At 39.7% G+C, this 22,216-nt stretch overlaps 4 protein-coding genes and 2 long non-coding RNA genes across 8 annotated transcripts in view; 4 read left to right on the top strand and 2 right to left on the bottom strand.

Annotated features, from left to right (window-relative positions):
• Window positions 1–73: 73 nt before the first annotated feature.
• On the top strand, window positions 74–4,753 carry LOC6578156 (transmembrane 9 superfamily member 2). Its single transcript, XM_015166017.3, has 6 exons — window positions 74–255; window positions 387–562; window positions 2,337–2,531; window positions 2,593–3,575; window positions 3,642–3,801; window positions 3,885–4,753. The coding sequence occupies exons 2-6, from the start codon at window positions 404–406 to the stop codon at window positions 4,386–4,388; spliced, it is 2,001 nt and encodes a 666-aa protein (XP_015021503.1). The 5' UTR covers window positions 74–255; window positions 387–403; the 3' UTR covers window positions 4,389–4,753.
• Window positions 4,754–4,811: 58 nt separating this feature from the next.
• Window positions 4,812–22,216, bottom strand: part of LOC122757336 — a 21,534-nt gene continuing 4,129 nt past the window's right edge. Inside the window, exons 2-3 of the long non-coding RNA XR_006357336.1 lie at window positions 20,276–20,277; window positions 4,812–4,896 (exon numbers count right to left, since the gene is read on the bottom strand). This is a non-coding gene — a long non-coding RNA (uncharacterized LOC122757336). The remainder of the gene's footprint in view (window positions 4,897–20,275; window positions 20,278–22,216) is intronic.
• LOC6578155 (carcinine transporter) lies at window positions 5,081–8,938 on the top strand. The gene is made up of 7 exons (XM_002004036.4): window positions 5,081–5,250; window positions 5,314–5,538; window positions 5,616–5,804; window positions 5,948–6,206; window positions 6,955–7,546; window positions 8,199–8,597; window positions 8,662–8,938. The coding sequence occupies exons 1-7, from the start codon at window positions 5,158–5,160 to the stop codon at window positions 8,936–8,938; spliced, it is 2,034 nt and encodes a 677-aa protein (XP_002004072.1). The 5' UTR covers window positions 5,081–5,157.
• Window positions 7,638–9,574, bottom strand: LOC122757335. The gene is made up of 3 exons (XR_006357335.1): window positions 9,560–9,574; window positions 8,676–9,379; window positions 7,638–8,609 (listed from the first exon to the last, which is right to left on the bottom strand). It is a non-coding gene; the product is annotated as an uncharacterized LOC122757335 (long non-coding RNA).
• Window positions 10,134–11,882, top strand: LOC6578154 (F-box/LRR-repeat protein 7). 2 transcript variants are annotated; one of them, XM_002004035.4, is made up of 3 exons: window positions 10,134–10,758; window positions 10,819–11,519; window positions 11,586–11,882. In XM_002004035.4, the coding sequence occupies exons 1-3, from the start codon at window positions 10,227–10,229 to the stop codon at window positions 11,646–11,648; spliced, it is 1,296 nt and encodes a 431-aa protein (XP_002004071.1). In that variant the 5' UTR covers window positions 10,134–10,226; the 3' UTR covers window positions 11,649–11,882. The 2 variants fall into 2 exon arrangements, with proteins under 2 accessions (XP_002004071.1, XP_032585132.1); XM_032729241.2 differs by having other exon boundaries at window positions 10,642–10,758; window positions 10,812–11,519.
• Window positions 19,773–22,216, top strand: part of LOC6578153 (probable nuclear hormone receptor HR38) — a 26,392-nt gene continuing 23,948 nt past the window's right edge. The window contains exon 1 of one of the 2 annotated variants that reach the window (XM_002004034.4): window positions 19,773–19,872. Coding sequence is in view for 1 of the 2 variants with exons in the window: in XM_032728936.2 (XP_032584827.1) it covers window positions 20,012–20,504 (493 nt within the window). In the remaining variant the exon portion in view is untranslated. Of the gene's footprint in view, window positions 19,873–19,898; window positions 20,505–22,216 lie in introns of those variants that run through there. The other variant, XM_032728936.2, reaches the window with a different exon arrangement.

The raw sequence follows: 22,216 nt of genomic DNA, 5'->3' as shown, positions 1-22,216 counted from the left end.
TAGTGAAGTCTAAAATGCACATATAAAGCAAACAGAATTTGTATCAAATAGGTCTACTCACAAAATAAAATTTCGGCTTTAAAGAAAACATTACTCAAAAACAAAGTTTATCCATAGAAGTAACTCTGTAGCCATTTAGATAAGTTGGCAGGCCCAAAAGTGGCAGCGCCGTTTTTGCGATTGCACAGTGCTGACGTTTATCAGACAGAAATAAGCCGAAAAAAAAAAAACAAAATTTGGCAATATCTCTGCTAGGTACGTACAAATATCGAGAGCACTGCAGAAACAGCTAAAGTTCTGGTGAAACTCCGTCGACGGTTGTTACAATAAATTTAATCGTAAAATTTAGTAACTCCGCATCCACCTGACTCAATATTCGCTTTTAGTTGTCAATACACTAAGAATGATATCGTCACGGAGCCGTTGCACCATGGCTCTGTACTCTCAAGTGGCGCTGGTGATATTATTGTTTAACACGTTGACGATTTGCGAAGCCTTTTATCTGCCTGGCCTGGCCCCAGTGAACTACTGCAGGAAATCGGATGTGTCCAGTACATGCAAGGTATGTGTGTAAATGTACATACATACTTACATATGTATGTGTGATTGTGTTCAGCGTTAAAAAAAGGTCTGTACATCGTAAGGGGCTCGTTCGTTTCATTTCCTCTAAACTATACTCAAAGTAGTGATAAGATTCCCATGAGTATTACATACATATGTATGTATATCGTTTCGAACTAAGTTGACCGTGGGGTGGTCTGCTGACGTAGAGCGTTTTGTTTGGCATGATCCAAACTATGTATGTAAACTTCATACATGTAAGCTCTTCATTCATGCATATGTTAAATGTTTATATGTATACACACATGTATAAGACTCAGTTGGCAAGATCCCATACATATCGTTTAGTTTATCATTCTTCTTCATTTCTAGCTTGCTCATTCTCTTTAGGGAGCATTTTTTTCTATTTTAAATACAAGTTATCTATGCTATAAAATCAATATTTTTTATTAGGTACTAAATAATATAGTAAAGGTACAATATATTATTAGTTTGATTAATCTGTATATACAGTAGAATCCGGTTATAACGACTTGTCTTGGTTGGTCCCCATACAAACTTAGTACGTCTCCGCTTTTAACGACAATCCGCTTATGCCGACGATTTTTATACACTGAACCCATTGAAAATGGGAAACCAGGGTATAATGGTTTTGTTAAAAGTATGTAACAGGCAGAAGAAGGCGTGGCAGACCCCACAAAGTATATATATTCTTGATCAGGGCGACGAGCTAAGTCGATTTGGCCCTGTCCGTCTGTCTGTCCGTCCGTCCGTCCGTATGTATGAACGCGTCGATCTCAGAAGATATAAGAGCTAGAGACTTGATATTTGTTTTCCTAGGTCCGTGTATATCACGCGCGTATCAAGTTTTTCTTTATATATCGATAACTACTCCCAATATTTTATTATCGATCAAAACCCTTATCGAAAGCTAATTATTTAATTATATCTCCTACACCTTTAGAGCTAGAGCTTCCAAATTTTAGATGTAGCCCAGTAATTAGGATATCAGATTAGAGGGTTCAGGGTATCTCCTAGTCGAGCAGTCTCGACTAGAGTTTTCTTACTTGTTTTTCATATTTTTGAGTCAATCACCGGTTATTACGACGTGATAAAAAAAAATCGCGATGACAACAAATTTCAGCATAAAACAAGTTAACATAGATATGCATGTATTTGCCAAAGCACACGTCCCTAGTATTTGAAATACGCCTTTTACAAATGTGAGAGTGAGGGGTGAATTAGCGGGTAAATTTTGACAAAAATCGAAATTGTATAAAATGCATATAAGTATACATAAAAGATTTGGAGAGTCTAGCTTTAAAGATGTAGCAGATATAAATTTATTACTGGTTTTCGATAATGTTTTAATCGATAACAAAATAACGGGGCAAGTTATCGATATTTAAAGCAAAACTCGATATGCGCGTGCAATACACGGACCTAGGAAACAAATATCCAGTCTGAAAAAAAAATAAAAATATTTTTTACTCTTTCTGGTTAAAGCGTCCTCCGGGTAGAGCGACGTAAAATCGACGGTCCCTTGAGTGTCGCTATAACGGGATTCTACTGTAGTTAAATATTGGCAAAAGTCGAAAGTATGAGTTGGGTTTAAATTAATCTCATTTAATTTTATATTAATTATGTTTTGTTATCTCGAAATTTTTGTTATTTTCGATGGATGGAAATATGTACATTATTTTAATTTTTTCGAACAGTACCAAATGGTATATTTAGTCTCATATATTGTTGCGTATTTCTATTTCATTATTTAGTCTGATGTCATTCTGTATGTTAATCGTTTAAATACTGAGGAATCGGTTTTACCTTATGAGTACCATCACTTCGATTTCTGTCTGGGGAAAGAGGAAAATTCTCCGGTAGAAAACTTAGGACAAGTATTGTTTGGCGAGCGTATACGCCCTGGTCCTTATCAAATACAGTTTTTGGATGATGTGGAATGCAAAGTGGTAAGTAAGATGTATTACATATTTAATTAGCGTATATTTAATTAAATATTTATAATTGCAGGCATGTCGCAAAAACTATACTGGTGGTGATGCGGACAGCGATCGGCGAATGATGGTACTTAAAAAGGGTATTAGTCTTAACTATCAGCATCATTGGATAGTGGATAACATGCCTGTTACCTGGTGTTATCAGCTTGAGACGGGAAAGCAGTACTGCAGTATTGGCTTCCCAATGGGCTGCTTGGTTCGTCCAGATGGCGACGGCTGTCCCATCAACTTACTATACAAGCGGACCTTGCACTACTATCCTTTCAATCACGTGGATCTGGAAATAACTTATCACAGTGGCGCTCGCGAGGATTGGGGTATTGGTTTCGGTAGTAGTGGTCGCATCATATCAGTTAAGGTCACTCCAAAGTCATTGAGTCACGCTGATCCCAACAAACCAAACTGTTTGGGCACAGAGCCTTTGGCCATACCTGAAAGCTCCCTTAAGAATGGTGTATTTCTGGAAATTGTTTATACATATTCCGTGAAATTTGTGCTGAATAATTCAGTGAAATGGTCCTCGCGCTGGGATTATATTTTAGAGTCGATGCCGCATACAAATATTCAATGGTTTTCTATACTCAACTCATTAGTTATTGTTCTCTTCCTGAGTGGTATGGTGGCTATGATTATGTTGCGCACTTTGCACAAGGATATAGCACGATATAATCAAATGGACAGTGGTGAAGACGCACAGGAGGAATTTGGATGGAAACTTGTGCACGGGGATGTATTCAGGCCACCACGTAAAGGAATGCTCCTCTCCGTTTTTCTTGGATCCGGTGTGCAGGTATTGGCAATGTCTATGGTCACGTTGGCTTTTGCTTGCCTTGGTTTTTTGTCACCAGCAAATCGTGGTGCTTTGATGACTTGTTCTATGGTGTTGTTCGTGTCGTTGGGAACACCAGCGGGATACGTTTCAGCGAGAATCTATAAGAGTTTTGGCGGCGTAAAATGGAAGAGCAACGTCATACTCACGTCTCTTGTTTGTCCCGGGTAAATTTCAACAAAATTCCTAATTATAAAACTATGAGTTATTTATTTATTTTTTTTTTCTTATAGAGTCGTTTTCTCGCTTTTCTTTGTGATGAATCTTGTCCTTTGGGGCGAGAGCAGCTCTGGAGCTGTGCCTTTCAGTACTCTGATTGCCTTGTTGGCTTTGTGGTTTGGAGTCTCAGTGCCATTGACCTTTGTTGGTGCCTACTTTGGTTTTCGCAAGCGAGTGAGTTATAACTATTTAATTATTTTGATTTAGTTTTTCCGTGAAGATATTAGATATTAACACTTTGATTATGTTTATTGCAGTCTCTTGAGCATCCAGTGCGCACCAATCAAATTCCGCGTCAAATTCCCGATCAGTCAATCTACACGCAGCCTATTCCTGGTATAGTAATGGGTGGAGTTTTGCCATTTGGCTGCATCTTTATTCAGCTATTCTTTATATTAAGTTCGTTATGGTCAAATCAGATGTACTATATGTTTGGATTTCTCTTTCTCGTATTCCTGATACTTATCATCACATGCTCAGAAACAACAATATTGCTTTGCTATTTTCATCTATGCGCAGAAGACTATCATTGGTGGTGGCGATCATTTCTTACCTCGGGATTCACAGCCGTTTATTTGTTCATATATTGTTGCCACTACTTTTTCACAAAGCTCTCAATTAAGGACAGCGCTTCAACGTTTCTCTACTTTGGCTACACGGCTATAATGGTATTCCTGTTCTTTTTGCTAACCGGCACCATTGGCTTCTTTGCATGCTTCTGGTTTATACGAAAAATCTATAGTGTTGTCAAGGTCGATTAGGCGCATAAATCAAGTATTTATACAATATGTGTGCTCGTGTGTTTTGTATGTGTAGCCACAATTTATACTTAAGCCTAATGTGTGTGATTTCTGCGCTGTGGGTGAACAGCCAGTTTTCTGTTTATTATAAAGAACTTATTAATGTACGACTACATATATAATACATAATGTATATGTTTATGTATATAAGTATGTGAGTATGTTGTAGTACCGAAGCGCGCAATAATATTTATTATAAATCAGAAAATACGAGAAAAAGAGGGTGCAAATCAATTTTGTATGTTACATGTTTCAGAAACAATTTATAAACAATTTTTGGCATGTAATTTAATCATTTCAAATAAACGTCCTATTCTCGATATAAACGTAATTTGAAAAAGTAAATAAAAGAGGATAAAAAAAGAAAATTATAAAATTATATAAATTAACTTAACACACATTTCTTAACCGTTATCATAATTTATTACTTTGTAATTATATATACTTTTCCTTTTGTTTATTCTTAAAGCTTGGATTCTAAGGATAAACATATGTGTAATATTTTAAAAGTATGTACTTTAGTTTAAAGTAATTAAAAACCAACTTGGAATTAAAAAATAAATCATAAAAAGAAATTTAAAAATGTTGCCTTCCTCCTTTTGACTTTATGCAAGGGTTGCAACCCTTCGAACTGCACCATATGACAAACATTTTTAAGGCTTCTGCTAAAACGAAAAATTGTCTTTAAACATATTCCAAGAAATTGTAGACCGTTCAATCCACTAGACTAATGACAAGCCAAATTGTGGAAAGTGAAGATGAGTTCGATGAGTTCTCGGAGCTGCAGCAACATAACAAGCCCAAGGCGCAACCATCAGTGGATGTAAGTAGCCGCGTTGCTCTGGAAATATGCATTGTAAGCAACTTACAGGGGATACCATTTTAGGAAGCTTTTGATTTGGATGATTTGCTGCCAGTCATTGGCGAGTTCGGCAAGTACCAGAAGCTCCTCGTTTTTGGCATTTGCCTGCCTGCCTGTATACCATGCGGGTTTTGTGCTTTCAACCAACTCTTCATGGCCGACACCCCTGATGATTACTGGTGTCGGGTTCCGGAGCTTCTTCAAATGGATCTTGAGCAGCGCAAATATTTGGCTATACCTAAGGAAATGGTAAGTTCATGTAGTCCGATTTAAGTTTTAAGTTATAAGTAAGTTTGTAAGTCTATTGTATCTTTATTCAACTTTAGGAGAACGACAAGTTGGAATTCAGCAAATGCTATACATATGGCGTTAACTGGACACAGTTGCTTGACTCTATTGAATACACCGATGAAAGTGCTTTAACACTGGAGCCTAATAGCAGTTGGCCATTGGTTAAGTGCAGTCAAGGGTGGGAGTACAACACGACCAGTGTCTGGTCATCGATTGTGATCGATGTGATTAAAGAAACATATACATAGCTACAAATAATCTACATCTAGTCTCATTTAGAGCCGCTCTTTGCCACTCATTTCCTAGTCATTCAGGAACCCTGATCTGATAGGCACTTGCATAATAATATCGATAAATTTGTTAACAGTTTAATTTGGTATGCGATCGAGATATATATCCCACCATTGGATTGGCGGCTCTCAACTGTGGAGGTCCGGTAGGTGTATATCTGTTTGGATTACTTAACGATCGAGCAGGCCGGCGACTATCTTACTTCGCCTGCCTTGCTACTCTTCTGGCGGGCAGTTTGATGACATCGCTGAGCACGGACTTTTGGACATGGGCCGGAAGTCGAGTGATTGTTGGGTTGACTATTCCTGCGGTATATCAGATACCCTTTATCATTTGTAAGTAGATCTGCCTATATACATTTGCTGATTTATACCCTGAACCCATTGAAAATGGGGCACCAGGGTGTTATGGTTTTGTTGAAATGTATGTAACAGGCAGAAGGAGGCGTAGCAGACCCCACAAAGTATATATATTCTTGATCAGGCCGACGAGTTGAGTCGATTTGGCCCTGTCTGTATGTCTTACCGTCCTCCGTCCGTTGGTTTGAACGCCTCGATGTCAGAAGATATAAGAGCTAGTGACTGGAAATTTTACTTTTTATATTGCTGATTCAGAAATAAAATTCGACCGGATAACGATTTTTTTTATATACACGTGCATGTACATGGACAAAAAAATTTGCAGTCTCTATTTCAACATAATAGCATAAGGGCATACGCACAGGGTTAAATCGCTTCAGCTCATCCTCCTTATCAAGATCATGTACACTTTTTTTTTTTTAAACCATCATTCCCTGGTTTTCCATAATATTCAATGGATCCAATATGTAGAATATAATCTAAACCAGTTACAAAACTGAGAATATTTTATCCTTCAAACGTTTCACAGCGACAAATCATATTGTCAACTAACTGAGGTTTTACTAAAACATATAATATGAAAAAATGGCAAATCTATTACTTTTAGAGCTAAAATCGACTAATGGAGTATACATATCAATATTTTCCCACAGATATTCCTGTTTGGTATTGGATTTTGGTCGCGCGTGATTAATATGCCAGTTTTTTCATGTCTGTTTTGCAGCTCTGGAATTAGTGGGCGAGAAGTATCGATCTTTTGTGACTGTAATGACGTGCACATTTTATACGTCAGGAATAATGCTACTCTCGTTGGTTACCTATCTGGAGCGGGACTGGGTGCGTCTCTCATACTACACATCCTTACCCTTTTACTCCTACTTTCTATACATATTCATAATGCCCGAGTCCCCCCGATGGCTTCTCATGCGTGGCCGCTTGGAAGAGGCGCTGCGAATACTTGAACGCATGGCACGCGTCAATGGACAACAATTTCCTGAGGTCGTGCATAGCAAATTAGAGGCTCAAATCCAGAGAGATAAACATCGCGAACAGAAGAGGAAGGTCGCTAACGTAGGCCTCATAGATCTATGCCGCACGCCTAACATGCGCCTAAAGACAATCTTGATCACACTTAGCTGGTTTGCCAACGAGACCGTCTATTTGGGTCTCAGCTACTATGGACCATCGCTTGGCACCAATCAATATGTAAGCTTCTTTTTGTCGGCGGTTGTTGAGATTCCAAGTTACTTATGCTGTTGGTACTTTATGGACACTTGGGGACGACGTTGGCCCCTAAGCTTATCAATGATATTGGGGTGAGACTATCAATACTGTTGATATTTAACTTGACTTTCTAACGTTAATTAATTAACTTAATATTTCTAACGTTTTTTTATTTAATGTATGTAACAGGCAGGGGCATACCCCCTAAGTATATTTATTTTATAAGGGTGACGAACTATGTCGGACCCTGTCCGTCTGTTTGAACGCGATACATTTTTTTAGGCTTTTACACACGTAGATCAAGTTTGCTTAAAAAAAACGATAACTATTTAAGTTTTAAAGTTATCGACAATCTTATATATATGTATGTATATCTATATCATACATTTTAAATTTTAAATATAGGATCACGTATTTTATAGAATTTTGATTTTTTTTATGTTTAGGATACCGGCCACAAATTCATCCTTTTCGCTCCAAATTTCATTTGAATTTATGAAGATAGTCCATCTGCAAGAAAAATTATGAAACAATTAAGTTCTCAAAGTAAGCGTGTGTATGAACATGTGTTGTTTTTAGTGCATACAGAAAAGAAGTAAAAAGATTGTTAAAGTGCCAGTTATACGAATTCAGGGGATCTCGTAGTCGAGATGTCTCGGCTAGAGTTCCTTACATATTATTTAGTATTTAGTTCTATTTATATAACTATTATTTATTATTCTCTTGTTCTTCAATTGAATATAGTGGAGTGGCTTGCGTTATAACTGTGATGCTACCTGACAATGCCATAGACGAGACTTTAATATTATATCTCATATCAAAGGCTCTACTTTCGGCATCATTCTTGATCATTTACCCGTTTGCCGGCGAGCTATATCCGACGCAGGTGCGCGGCATAGGCATTGGGGCATCTAGCTACATAGGAGGCTTGGGACTTATCGTGATACCCTTCGTTACGTATCTGGGTAAAGAAAATTTAAAGCTGCCATTAGTAATAATGGGATTTGTTTCGATGCTGGGGGGCTTGACCGGCTTGCGTTTGCCGGAGACATTGCATCATCGTTTGCCGCAGACCATTGAAGAGGGTGAAGAGTTTGGCAAGGATTGGCAACTCAAGGATTGCTTCCGATGCAAACCACAACCGTAAATCTAATTCTGAATTTAAAAATGACCAAATTTTGAGTAATCAATTTTATTATCATTAAAGTGATATTCACTCACCACCAGCTTCCTATGAAAATCTGGATGTACTAGGGGGCTCTTCAACCAATGCTTCCGATGTCGAACTAGAGTTAAAGGATAGTCGTCGCCAACGCCAGCTGCCTCGCATCAATGAGCGCACACCACTCGAGACTAGCGATTCGAACAGTGGCAGTACTGGAAGGCAGCATCGGTCTTCGATGAAGCGATTGGTCCGCCAGATGAGTGTAATGGATACCCAACGGACTCACGACGGGACCATGCAGCTTACACATTGGATCTGAGTGCTTCAACAAGCATATGATTACATATTTACATATATCGAAACGTCTATTTTACCTACAAAAATAGACTCCTATGATGATTTTCACACAATTAAATATACATATATATAAATATTGTATGCAACATATTAAAAAAAAATAATAAAAAAAACAGTTACATATATGCATAAAAATAGGATCTAAGATTGTCACTTGAAATTCACCTTCAAATTTGTTTTATTCCTTAAAGTTTATTCAGATCAGTATAAGTTGTTTTGTCATGCAATATAAGACGTGCACCCGATTCAATTTTATAAATAATAAATTCCAATATATTGCATAATTCTATCCCCTAAGCACCTGATATAGTATTTTCGTATGTTAATGCTAGGCTTTCTCTTTGAGAGTCTTGATCATGTCTAACGGCTTAAGCGTTATATTCATTCGGAAACAGAAAAGAACCTTAAATAGAAAAAATTATTTTGGTATTGAAAATTTTCGCAATTTACCGCTGTTGATAATCAAGCTCAAGAAACACGATCAGGAATTTCTAAGATTAGTTGTATATGAATACAACATCGCAGTATCTAAATTTGTGTATGCATTCGTTAGTATTACGGGTGAGCTGCATCTATCGTTTACCTTTCGAAACAATAACAAATCCGTTCGACAAGGTTAATTATTAAATAATACGAAATTTAAAAATCCATAGACAAAGTTTATCCGGTATAACATACAGATACATATAAATAAAACTACTACTACTAGATGTGTCTCCCAGTATATCAGTATAGCATATGTCATACAATAACTGTACACCTCTAAACGCTTATTGTTGTTTCGAGCTGCTTTTATTTATACATTTATGCAGCCAATTATGCATTTTATTGGTGCCAAACAAAAGTACAAAATCAAAAACAATTAAGACTGGTCTAGACGGAACAACTGAGATAGTAGATACCCTGCACTTTATCTGCGATTTATTGAGGTGTACTTCCTCTGTTCTGTTACTTTGATTTACACAATGCTTCCATGCTGAATCGTATACCCGTTCTCACTGCGCATAGGCTACAACGAAATTAAATGGAAATCTGATTCAGGTGAGGAATGAAAATTGCCTCCAGCTGTCAGTCGTTATCGTGTGATGACTGCCATAGGAAGCTTTGAGAACAAAAATGTGTTCATAAGGTTATACTTGTACATAAAATATTTTCCGATATGTATTTGTTTACAATTGTCGAGAGTTGTCAAGAACGTGGCAATGAAAATTTTATGTGTAAAGGGTCAATTGAGCCGACGACACTAAAAAATGTCTGCATTCGCTGGATTGCAAGCGCAATCCCAAGACAGGGGCTCATCTAAGTGCCACATTCTGTGCCTGCATGAAGAAATTATCCGCCACCTGTTTGCCTACTTGCCTCGGCTGTCTGACAAGGTACGACTGGCGTGTGTGGCTCCAAAGTTCCGACAGGCATTTGAGAGTTGGGCTCGAACCCAGAAGCACACATTGGATGCGGAAGATGTGGAGCAAATGGCGTTACCCGATATCATAGATTTCTTCAAGGTGGCCGGACCCTTTGTGCGCGTGCTGATGGTTAACTGTGCGTCCTTCCAAAAGGAATCGCTGCTTGTCGAGTTTATTTCGGAGTATTGCAAGAACATCGAAGAAATCTACTACACCAATGTGACAGACGAGTTTCGCTATCGGACGATTATGTCCCGATTGACGCATCTCCGGCGTGTCAGCATCGACTGCATGGATGCGGAGGATGTTCTTAGTTTGGATTTGGATGGCAATACCGATCTGGAGTCGTTTGAGTTGATCAATGGCTGTTATACGGGTAAGCCAATTCCCACCATTACCAGCTGATATGAATTGCTTGACGAATTGTAGCTGTTAGGCAAACACCTGTGCGGCTTTGACAAGCTCCACAGGCTTGTGCTCCGAGACTGCCTCCTCTGGAACTCAGGCGAGTTTGGCATTCCGCTGAGAAAACTGCGTACACTCGTCTTAGATGATTGCTGCTTTGAGGTCATGAATCAGTCGCTCTACCAAAAGGTAGCCGAATGCTGTGAGGAGCTGGAGGAGCTGTCCTTTTCTGGCTGCGATGCAAACTTTGAGATTATTGCCCAACTTCCCAATTTGCAGCGGTGCACGCTCAAAACCTGGATGACGTCTAATGAGCTGAATCTGGGATTTCTCTCCACTCTAGCCGAAAAGAAGGGCAACAAGCTGGCGTACTTCAAACTGACGGGCCAGTTTGAGATCAGCAATGAGCATGCCCGGTTCCTGGGTCAGCTGAGCAGTTTGAGGGAGTTGTATTGGTGCGAAAATGATGTACTGGAGGACGATCACTTCAAGTTCTTCAATGAGCTGCCATTGCTGAAGCGGTTTGGACTGTCCTTCTGTGGCCGTGTCACCGATGTTGGTCTGATGCGCTTGATTCGCAAATGCCCCCAGCTAGATATCATTGATATCAAGAGCTGCGACGAGATCACCGACCAGTTAGTATTGAATGCCGTCTATTGCTGTGGCAAGGCAACACATCGAACTTTGGTCCTTAATGTAGAAGGTACTAGGATCTCAAGTACTGTTCTCATGGTATGTGCTTTAGATTCAGATATATGTTGCTATAATAGGCTCTCATGCTGTCTGTTCTCCGCACAGCATCCCGATTACTTAAGCCCGCAAAACATGGTTAAACTTAACTTTACAAATGTGACGTTCTAGCAAACTGAACTGAATTGAGGAACATTCATAAGGAAGTACTATTTTGTATTTATGATCAAGTTCACTCTGATCGGTATCAAATGATTGCGAGCGTCTACCGTTACGGCCTGGCCATTTAATATTTCAGCGTAAATGCCATTTAGATACAGATACACATATGTTTGTATAGCTCAAATGATTCGTTCCGATTCTACTATTAGCTGCAATAAATTTCCCATTCAATTGTTGCTTGAACTTTGCCGTGCCGATAGGAATGATGTCTGTGTTAGCAGCAGGAAGCCCAGTTAGCTTCTTACCGCTGGTCAGTCAGCCTTAGTCATCCGCCAGTCTCGATCCCGAGGCAGTTGTTGCGTGCTACTCGTGCATGACAACATTCACAATGGCTGCAATGTCTGCAGTTAACCTCGACTCGGTCTCCTTAAATAGACAAACGTGATCGTTCTGACTTAGTTGTAGTACATCTAACCCATTGACATCGCATCGTACCGCATTGGCCTGCTGGCTATGGGTACACACTTATATACACATGCAAATAAACTTAACGGAAAAAAGCGCCTTGACATGTTCAGGTGCCTGCTGCGATGGTGGCTTCTCGATTTTCTGCTCTGAGCATTGACTAATTACATATTTCTGCTAGCTGAGTCGCTTGACATTTTCCGCGGACGCGAATATCTCGAGTACAAATTACAATGTGATATATTGTACATATATAAATAAAAAGTATCTAAACTATTCTTTGCTAAATTTATTGAAATGAAGTATTTTAAGAATTCCTCGTACTGTAGTATATGCCTGAAATTTTATTAGATTTATTAAATTTGACAACGAATATTTATTATTATTATTGAGATGAATTATTATAATTACTTTCAATCGTTCCGCAGTAGAGCCAAACCATACATGTCTTATATTGTTTAGAGACATTCAAAACAGAGCATTTAAAAATAACGAGCTTTGCAGGTTGACTGAGTTGGGAAATGTAATTTAATTGACTATAATAAAGAGTTTCAATTTTGATCTACAACATTTTTTGACCCAAGAGCTGATATTTTATGTGTGACTCATTCAAGATCGTTTATACATATATGTATATGATTTTGTGTTGTACCGTTGATCTAAAGAGTTGTAAAGGGAATCAACGAGCTGTAAAAATGAACTAAAAAAATACATATATCCATTTCTTGTAATCTTGCTGTCAGGCTGATCGACGTCGGGGTTAATGTGAATCCTATAAAATATATATGAAAATGTAGTATGCCGTAGTCAATGTCTTTTTTGCACATCCGATGGCTTTTTGCACCAGTTTTTTCAATTAAAATAACTGTCTAGAATATTGAATATACCTACGTACGTCTTTATAAAGGATTTTTATAACTTTGCAGTATGTTCAGGAAAGTTTCAATTTTAACTTAGTTTTCTCAATATAGTCATTGTATATAGCTAAATGCGAATCATAAAACTCCTCTCACCTACAGTTTAAGCTTCAACTACTAACTTTGGCTTCAGAAATACTACCATGATCATCTTTGTTGCCAATTGCCATTTTATTGAGGTCTGCAGGCTTGTCAAGGTGCCAGACCGACTCAAGCCGAAGCTGATTCCAAGCGACTCGAAGAATCGAAGCCTTGTATCTGTCTGACTGCAGTTTGACAAACCCGTTGACTTAACAATCGCATGCTGAAGCTACCTCCAATTGTTGACCACGATGCATGGCTTAGCTTCTAACTGTGACTGCGAATTTACACACAGATATCAGCCGATACAAATCTATACCGTTCAGAATATAAAGATGTAGCCGTGCCAAGCTATAGGAGACGCATGGCTCGCCGACCATGTCAGCGACTGCATATTAGAGATGGGAGGCTTAGTACAAGCTTGTGAACAACTTAGTTGTTCACCATCGTGAACTATATCAGTTAACTATATCAGTTAAAATTGGAGATTGAAATTAAATTGGTTCAGTTGTGCGCTCTTTCAACTACTGTTCAAAGAATAGCCGAAGAATCAATGAAATGTATCGCTCTCGAACTTTTTATCTACATCAATGGACTGAAGCGCTGAGCAAAGAGTTTCTACCGTCCATGACCAATTGAATGGATGGTTCATAACTTCATTATCGACTTCATTGTGAGCAATGCAGCTCAGCACTGTTTCTTGTTGAATACACACAAATAATATAACGAGAGACTCTAACAGAGCATGTATTACCTAGTCGAACGTATTGCCCTGAGCATGAGAGCACGGGACAGGTCGAGGTCGTCTCTACATTTGCGCAGCATTTGTCCGAACGCCATGGGTGCGAAAATCGCCATAAACAGATGCTTCTCAGATGAACAGCAGCTTCACTGAGACTAGCTGAAGACTACTTGGATGTTGCCGCAATGTTTTTGTCGGTATATCAAGTTGAATCTGTCCGGTATATTGTTTGCTCCTTATAAATGACAGGCCACTAAATTTATGGAAATCTCACGTGTACACTGTATTTCAAAGAGATGCATTCCATAATAAATGCAGCGTTTTGTGCAGCTACAATTGCTTCGGACTTATACAAACTTTTGGTGGCTTTGCATAAGAACCTTAGTGACTGTCATTTGGATAACTTGTCTTTTAGCCGCAGATCTTGTACAGTGGCTGATTAAAGCATTCAAAGGAAATTATGGCTTTATAAATTTCCCAATATATTCGTTATATTAGAATGGGCATATATATAATAAATTTTTACTTGTAATAGATGGATCCGATCCGATACATTGAAGACAACAAAGGGAATAATTTTAATTTGAAATATTTATTGTCGCTCAGAAAAATGGCTAAAATAAATTAAACTAAATTCAATCAATTAAACTAAAATCAATTACTGCTAAAATTTACATATCTTTTTTATCCTACATTCTCCATTCTTTACCCAGACTAGACAAGGATAAACAAGGTAAACATGTTTTAGCATTTCTAATTTTGACTACTGAACGTAAACTATAAAACTGTCGCAAATGAAAATCCGTGGCTTGAGTCGGTATGTATATAAGATGTAAGACGCTAAAATAATTCTTTAAGGCCTTGCACATGCACCCTTATTCATGCCATCATGGAATTTATTGGCAGCCCACTTTTAGATATGCAACTTAGCAACTATTTTTGCTCGCAAATCGGCCTGCAAAGAAGTGCAGCACGTGTGACTATCCCCTGGCCATATATATGTACAAATTTACGCAGCAGTCAAGTTCAAGTGTACTGTGACGTCACCATTACCGATAATAGAGCGTGCTGTGTGGTGACTTGAAATACCCTCTATATTTAGCATATTTCAAATGGTTTGGAGACTCCTATGCACATACATATGCACGCAGTCAATTTTCGCAACAACAAAAATACTAAGCTCGCAGATATTGAATTTTTTTCGTTGCACCTGTGCTAATGAATTAATCATGCAATAATAATAATAGCCCCAGCAGGCTTAAAAAAGACGGTTCACTGACGTCACAGCGAGCGAGAGGGCATGACATATGCTGACCATACGAACAGTCTAGTAGCATCCAACTCTGACGTCACAAAAAGAGAGATAGCCGTAGAAAGTACGTAGAGTAAAGGCGTCGCACTGTTACGTCACTGATTCACGCGCTTGCTGCTGGCCAGAGCGAGAGCACAACATCAGCCGTAATGGAGACTATAGCCGACGCTGCGACGCCGACCCTCCGTTGCCGGCCGGCGTTTCTTCTCTGCCTCCGCATAAAGCTTTGCCTCTGTCTCTGCATCTACCTCTGCCACTGTCACTGCCTCTGCCGGCGCACTCACCACATGCTCCAAAGCTTTCATTCATGGCGCGAGCGCAATTAACAGCGCATGTCCATGTAGCCCGTCACGGACACGCGCCGCCACCCAAATTGATGACGTCTTTGTTTATCGATCGCTTGTACACTGTGTTATGACGTCACGGCGCGTGTGGCCAACCAGCCGCAAAGCATTGCGCTATAAATAATGGGATGCTAATGAACACAGGAACTTGATAAGCACCGGAAGGCGGTAGTTGATAGTTGGATACTTTCACCCTTAGGCCTGCCTGTCTGCCTTCAATAGATGATTGATATTAATTTAACCAATAAGAATTCCTAAGGATAATCCGTCCATCATTTGCTGTCTTAGATTTGGTTTAAAATTGCTTGGGTTATGAATGGGTGGGGTAATCTGGGACTCTAATATGGTACATTACTTGTGCATGATGAACTATATTAATTTTATGTTATACCTTTAACAGTCGTACACGGATTGAAAAGCGATATAGAAAATAGAGATGTGGTCATATTATACTACTATAAAGTTTTCGCTGACCCCGCTTAAAAGTTGAAATACAATATACTTGGCAAATAAACTCTCTTATCAAAAAGGGGCGTGGTCAATCAAAAAGCTGTATTTGCAGAATAAGTAGCAAGGAATCCACCAATTTAATAGTTGATTTAATACGAATTTTTACTTTCTTCGATGTCATTGGAACTGAAAGGATATCATACAAGTATATAAAATCTTCAAGTATTTATTTTTTTTATACCTGTATGCTGGATGAAATACTGGCATGCTTCTTCGACATAATGTTATTTGGCCTAAAGTAAATTCGAAAACTCCCAAATATTGCATGAAATACTTGCACCAGAGGGCACAAAAGATGTTTGCAGGTTGGACCATATATACATATACATTTATATATAGAAATACTATGAATAGATATAATGACAATAATTCGCCACGAAAAGCACCTGCAGGCAACGGAGTCAACTCCGAAAATTTGCATGGGATGTTATGGGTATAGTTATGCTCGGTAATAGATAGGTGGGTCATCGATAAAATGGGCATGTCAGCAAGTCCGGAACGGCTTGAGACTAGGCAAAGTAAAGCAAGGCACACCAAACTTATGGAGAGGTAAAGAGTTGGCCCAACCACGAGCAAATTATGCAAATGATTCAAAAGGCGCCGTCACAAATGTGCAGCCTAACAACAACAACAACAACAACAACAACAACAACAGCAACAACAGCAAAGAAAAAAACAATTGAAATAGCAAACGCAAAGTGCCGCTTGCTAATTGAAATTTGGTAAAGACATACAAAAATCAAAGACTAAACAGCAATCAAAAAGAGCTAAAATTCCTTAAATTAAACTCACGAACTGCGCGCAACGATGCGAAAACGATACATGGATTAGGCCAGCAGCAACAACAAATTCAACAGACGAAGTAAATTTGGCGCAGCACATTTAGAATATCATCGCAGAAAAGACAAAAGCTAAAGAGACTTTAAGGCAGCAGCAAAAGCAAGGAGTGCCAACTATTGGCTTGTCTTCGACGTCGCGGCGCGTCGCCTCGTGTTGCCTAGCGTTGCCTCACGTTGTTGGCTTGGCAAGCCATGCTTAATACAGCCAATAAAACCAACAACAATATAACATCTTGGAAGCGACTCCAACGCTTGTCCGACGCTAGGCTGGCGGTATATGCATGCACTTTTTGGGGCCACGAGCGGGTCAGCAGCAGCGCCAACAAGTCAGAAGCAGCCATGAATAAATGAACAAAACAAAAACACAAACAACAATAACAACACAAACTTCACCAGACCAGTTCCACTTGCGTCGCTCCCAAAAATTCAACTTGTACGTACCTCCATATGTATGTATGTGTGTATGTATGCATGTGAGGCTCACCATGCTAAGGTGAACTGAACTGCAACACTAATACAATGTGGGGTGTGGGGTATGTGGGGTGTGTTGGCGTTGAACCAAAGGCAATGCCTATGCCAAAGCGCTGAAAAAGCATTATGGGAAAAAATCTAGCGAAATCGAAAGGAAGAGCCCACTGCGCCCAAGTCTGCTGACCGGCGATCTCACGTTTGTCTCAAGCTCTGCCGTTGTGATTCAGGCTCAGGCATACGCTAAAAACAGTTAGAAAACGTGGCTTGGAATCTGTCTAAAAATAGCCACAACGAATGCATTACACAGCACGAACTCGCAAAACGAACGAAAACGAAACGTTACCGGCCTCACCTACATATACTTCTACTCCGCCTCAAACTGGAAACCAAACGCTGCTAGACCGACTCTCACTCTCACTCTCCCACTCAGTCTCGCTCTCTCACTCAGTCCACGTTCAATTTTATTTCGCTCTCGCTCAAGAGGATTGTGATCCGAGCTTCGGCTTCACGTTTTCATAAAAGTGTCTGCTTGTGTGCGAATATTGGTGTGTGTGTGTGTGTGTGTGTCACTTGTTGCTTTCGGTTTTGTTTGTAGTTTCGAGAGGAGGAGCTAATTTAATGTACATATATTACTAACGGTTGTTTGCCGCTCAGGTTTCTAAGCTGCACTACCGATTGTCAATGGTAAAGTGCGTTAAGATTTTCTTTATTTAATTAAACATGTAAATATGCATGTAGAGACTCTTCTATGGATCAATTTTTAATTGAATATATCGTCCTGTTGGCCAATAAAATTAGAGAGCATACTTATGTACATATGTAAGATGCACACAAAAATATATAATAGGTAAATCTACGTGTAGGTTCAAGGGCTTTCCCGGTATATAAACGGCATGCCGGCTCCGTTTCAGTTTGTTAAGGATGTTTTAGATGTGGGCGTGTGAAACAATGTAAAGAAACAGTTAGAAAACATGAGAGAGGGAGAGAGAGAGACATAGTAGGGGGTGATAGCGGGGGAGGGGGGAGTGAACAGCCATTTAAACAAAGCAGGTGAAAAAGCAAAACAGCAACTAGAAAATCAATTTCCCACTGCCGTTTAAAGAACAGAGCAGTACAGAGCTTTTTATGACGCAAATTAGTTCCGTCTTCGCTTTCATACGACGTCGACAGAGCTGTGCACCTACATTATTGCGCTCTCGTATACGTATATTTGCCCACTGCCATTTCGGCTGCAGCGCAGGCGCATTAACAACGACGTCATCGATTTTTGTTCGCACGAGCTTTGTATTGCTGTTGTTGCCGCAACTAGCATCGCTGCTGGGGCGGCTACCCCTGTTCCTGCTCTGGCTCTTGCTCTTGCCGATGATGATGGCTCGGTAAATGACGTAATAGCGCTTACGATTTGTCTTACCAAAAAACCGAAAACCGAGTGCGCAAGGTAGGTCGTGTGTTGCACCCGAGCACGGGTTTCTCCCTCTCTCTCATTCTCTGGCTCTCTTGCTCTCTCTCTCACAAGCAGCTGGCGACGCCGACTGAAGCAGATTGTTCGCTTGGTGTGCTGCTCCTCCGTTTGGATATAGTCGCGTATAACTGTAAAGATAAGTTCAGTCGCGTCACAGACGCCGCATTGTTAACAACCTTTCGCAAATATTAAACAACCAGCCCAAATCGCTTAATAATCGCATAGAGCAAAATAAAAGCGGCACTCATTTTCGAACGTACAAATGTCTCTAATATAATAATAATACTAATACAAACAATATACAAAGTATAGAAATATTTAATTGGTGCTCAACGAATAGCTCAGTTTTATTGCAACAAGTTGTCATCTAGACCAACACGGAAACGGAAGCCGATTGAGAACACATCGTATGCGTAATATCGTGCAACTCCCGTTGCAGCTGTGGCGCGCGTTTGTGCTACGCTGCGTATGTGTAACGTGAACTATTGCAATTCGAATATATTGTGTGAGCATAATCCATTGAATATCTCCATGTATATTTGTGTAGAATTATGTGAAACTTCAGTGCAGGTGCAAACACTAAGTAAATATACCAACTATAACACGAGCAACAACAAAAATTGTTGATGTCTTTGCACATTTAACATTGAGTAGAGTCCTTGTATTTCGAGTATATATAACGTCGCCTACTTACACACACAGACCCACACATACGTTGACATATAAACGTGAGTAAGCCATTGCGTCGTCAGTTGGTTACGTCGCGACATCCGCGGGTACTGCGCAAACGCCTGTGAGCAGAATAAGAATAAGCAGGGTCGCCGGGAGGAGGTGGAGGCCGGATAAATCGCGGAATTCGCAAGTTCAAGTTTAAGGACATAACAGAAATAGGCGAGGACAAGTGTAAGCCGCGAGTGTGCATCAAATAACGTCGAGCAAATAGTGGCAGCAACAGCCACGCTCGGTTACAGCTATGTATTATCGGAGTGACCACAGCGGGCGAATTGCCAAGTTTTTGTGCTAGACACAAAATTGGCTTCCAGTTCGGACGTCGTGCTGGATCTCCATCGTGTTGCAGTGCGCCATACAGGTGTTTAATAACTTTCATGTGTCCTTTGACTGTTGATGTTGTTTCTTTTATGTTTGTTTCTTGTGCCTTGTGTTGCCTGCTCATGAATCGCCGTCATTTACATTACGCACACACAGATACACACTAGCCAATACATATAATGCGCGATCGTCTTGCCTCTTTGATTGTGGTGAAGCAAGAGGCGACGGCGCCGGTAAGCCACTCCTACAACAGCAATAACAACAGCAATAGCAACAATAACAATAACAATAACAATAATAGTAGACTCATTGAAAATGAACAAATGCTGCCACAGCAGCCACATCAAACAGTGAAACTTTTGCTGCCATCGCCGGCCATCAAGTGTCAGGAGTCCTTGTATACACTGCCCTACGAGAGCAACATCTACTATGAGGTCAATAACAACTCCTACTATAGGCAGAATCTGAACACTGATTCGAAGTGCGTAACTTTTCCGGCAGCGATCTATCCCTGTCGCAACCTCTTTCCCGACGGCTGCGATATTGGACATTTGGGCTGCTCAGCCGGCTCCTCCGTCTCCTCCGGCTTACTTTGCACGCAGCATTTGCCAGGCTCTGCAGGGCTCCACTCGAATAACAGTAGTTGTTGGCACAGTAACGGAACACAGACTTGTATGTATGCGTGACTCCCTTCGATATTGGTGATGGTTGAGGTGGTGGAGGTGGGGCTCGTTGCTTCTAATTACTACGCGCACGTTGCGTATGTGCAACATTACGCATTCTGCCAAAAGTGCTGCGTAATGGCGAAGAAAAAAGATTTGTTGAATGCAGCTGCTGCATTAACTGAAATTATAAACACGCCTCGGGCAGAATGACGACATCAATTTTTGCCCGCTCAGGGCAGGGAGAAGGGGGTCATAATAGCAATATAGAAGAATATAAATATATGCATATAATAGACAGACAGACGAGCTTTGCCCATCCAAGCACATGTTTGCCAGCGTCAGCAGAGCATCGCAAAGGCAGCAGACAGCGAAGAGGAGCAGCCACTGTGGCAGACGGATACAAATAGAGGCAGAGCGACACAAAGTCTGACGCAAAATGATTTACACTGTGCATGACAAGCGCACACAAGCACACGCATGCACTTACATGCACACTTACACACTGTCATATAACACAGGCACACTTGAGTGTTATTATTGACGCCTTTATTTCAGAGAAACAAACGTACTGTGTGCTGCATCTGGATAACCATTATTTGTACGACTTCTCTATATTCTTATTACTTTGTTATACTATTTTACGGTACTTAGACAATAAAAATTATTACCTTATGCTTATGATTTTTTACCCAACATTCCAATCGGAAAATTGATCAAAATATCATTTATTCTAATGGACTTCAGGAATATACAGCATGCAAATATTTCATTTAAATTCACAAATCTATTTGGAAATAGATTTTTTATGTGTAATCCGTATGCTGCTTGAGAGAAGATAGGTAAACATTATCGCTAATAATGGAGATTTTAAATATTACTCCCATTTTTTATATTTCTCACATGTTTATATAGACCAAAAATAGTTTACTTTTTTTAATTATCGTCATTTCTGTATTTCTTATGGGTTCTATAACGGGGCTTAAGCACTTGCCAGTCCAATGACCCAGTGCAACAAATCATATTCGAGTTAATTATTTCTTGGGTATGAACTGATAATTGCCCTCGGTTCTAATAGATGTATCGTGCTCTCTGATTCGCATTTCGTATTATTTGTTTTTGTATTTCTATAATATTTGTATATAGGTACGTAGGAGAGTGAACTACAGCAGATGAAAGAACCATGACGCCAGCTACGCCATTAGAGCGAATGCAATACGTTACAGTAGGTTTCACGGATGACACGGGGTAGGTGGGCGGAATGGGCGTAGCTCACAGTAGGGCCTTAACCCATAAAGCGTGAGAAAATTGAAATAACAATGCAAATAATTGGCCAAAAGGATTGATGCTTGAAATGGCTTTTAAATTTAAATTGAGTTGAATTGAATTGAATTTTCAATTCTACCTCTACCAAGCATACCTAATAAAACCAATGTGACATCGAATTGAAATGCACAGGAAAGGCAAAGAGGATGATTTAAAACTTTCAAATGGCTATTAGATATTAAAAATAAATTTCTTCATTCAGAAACTTGTGTTTGTATCGCAAAATATGCAAAGGTCCCACTGTGCGTCGTCAACTGAGGGCCTTAGAGAAAATCTTTTGAACTTGAGCCATCAAATCGATGTGAGAAAGTAGTCCACTGCGTCAGAGCTCTGCATAGGTATTATATGGCTATATAGACAGATATATTTAACCTGAAGAGCACGTTCTCATGACGT

The sequence above is a fragment of the Drosophila mojavensis genome, unplaced genomic scaffold (genome assembly GCF_018153725.1).
Source record: "Drosophila mojavensis isolate 15081-1352.22 unplaced genomic scaffold, ASM1815372v1 contig_49, whole genome shotgun sequence".
In the NCBI taxonomy this organism is placed as follows: domain Eukaryota; kingdom Metazoa; phylum Arthropoda; class Insecta; order Diptera; family Drosophilidae; genus Drosophila; species Drosophila mojavensis.
The sequence above is the reverse complement of the archived record's forward strand: the minus strand, read 5'-3'. Positions and strand labels throughout refer to the sequence as shown.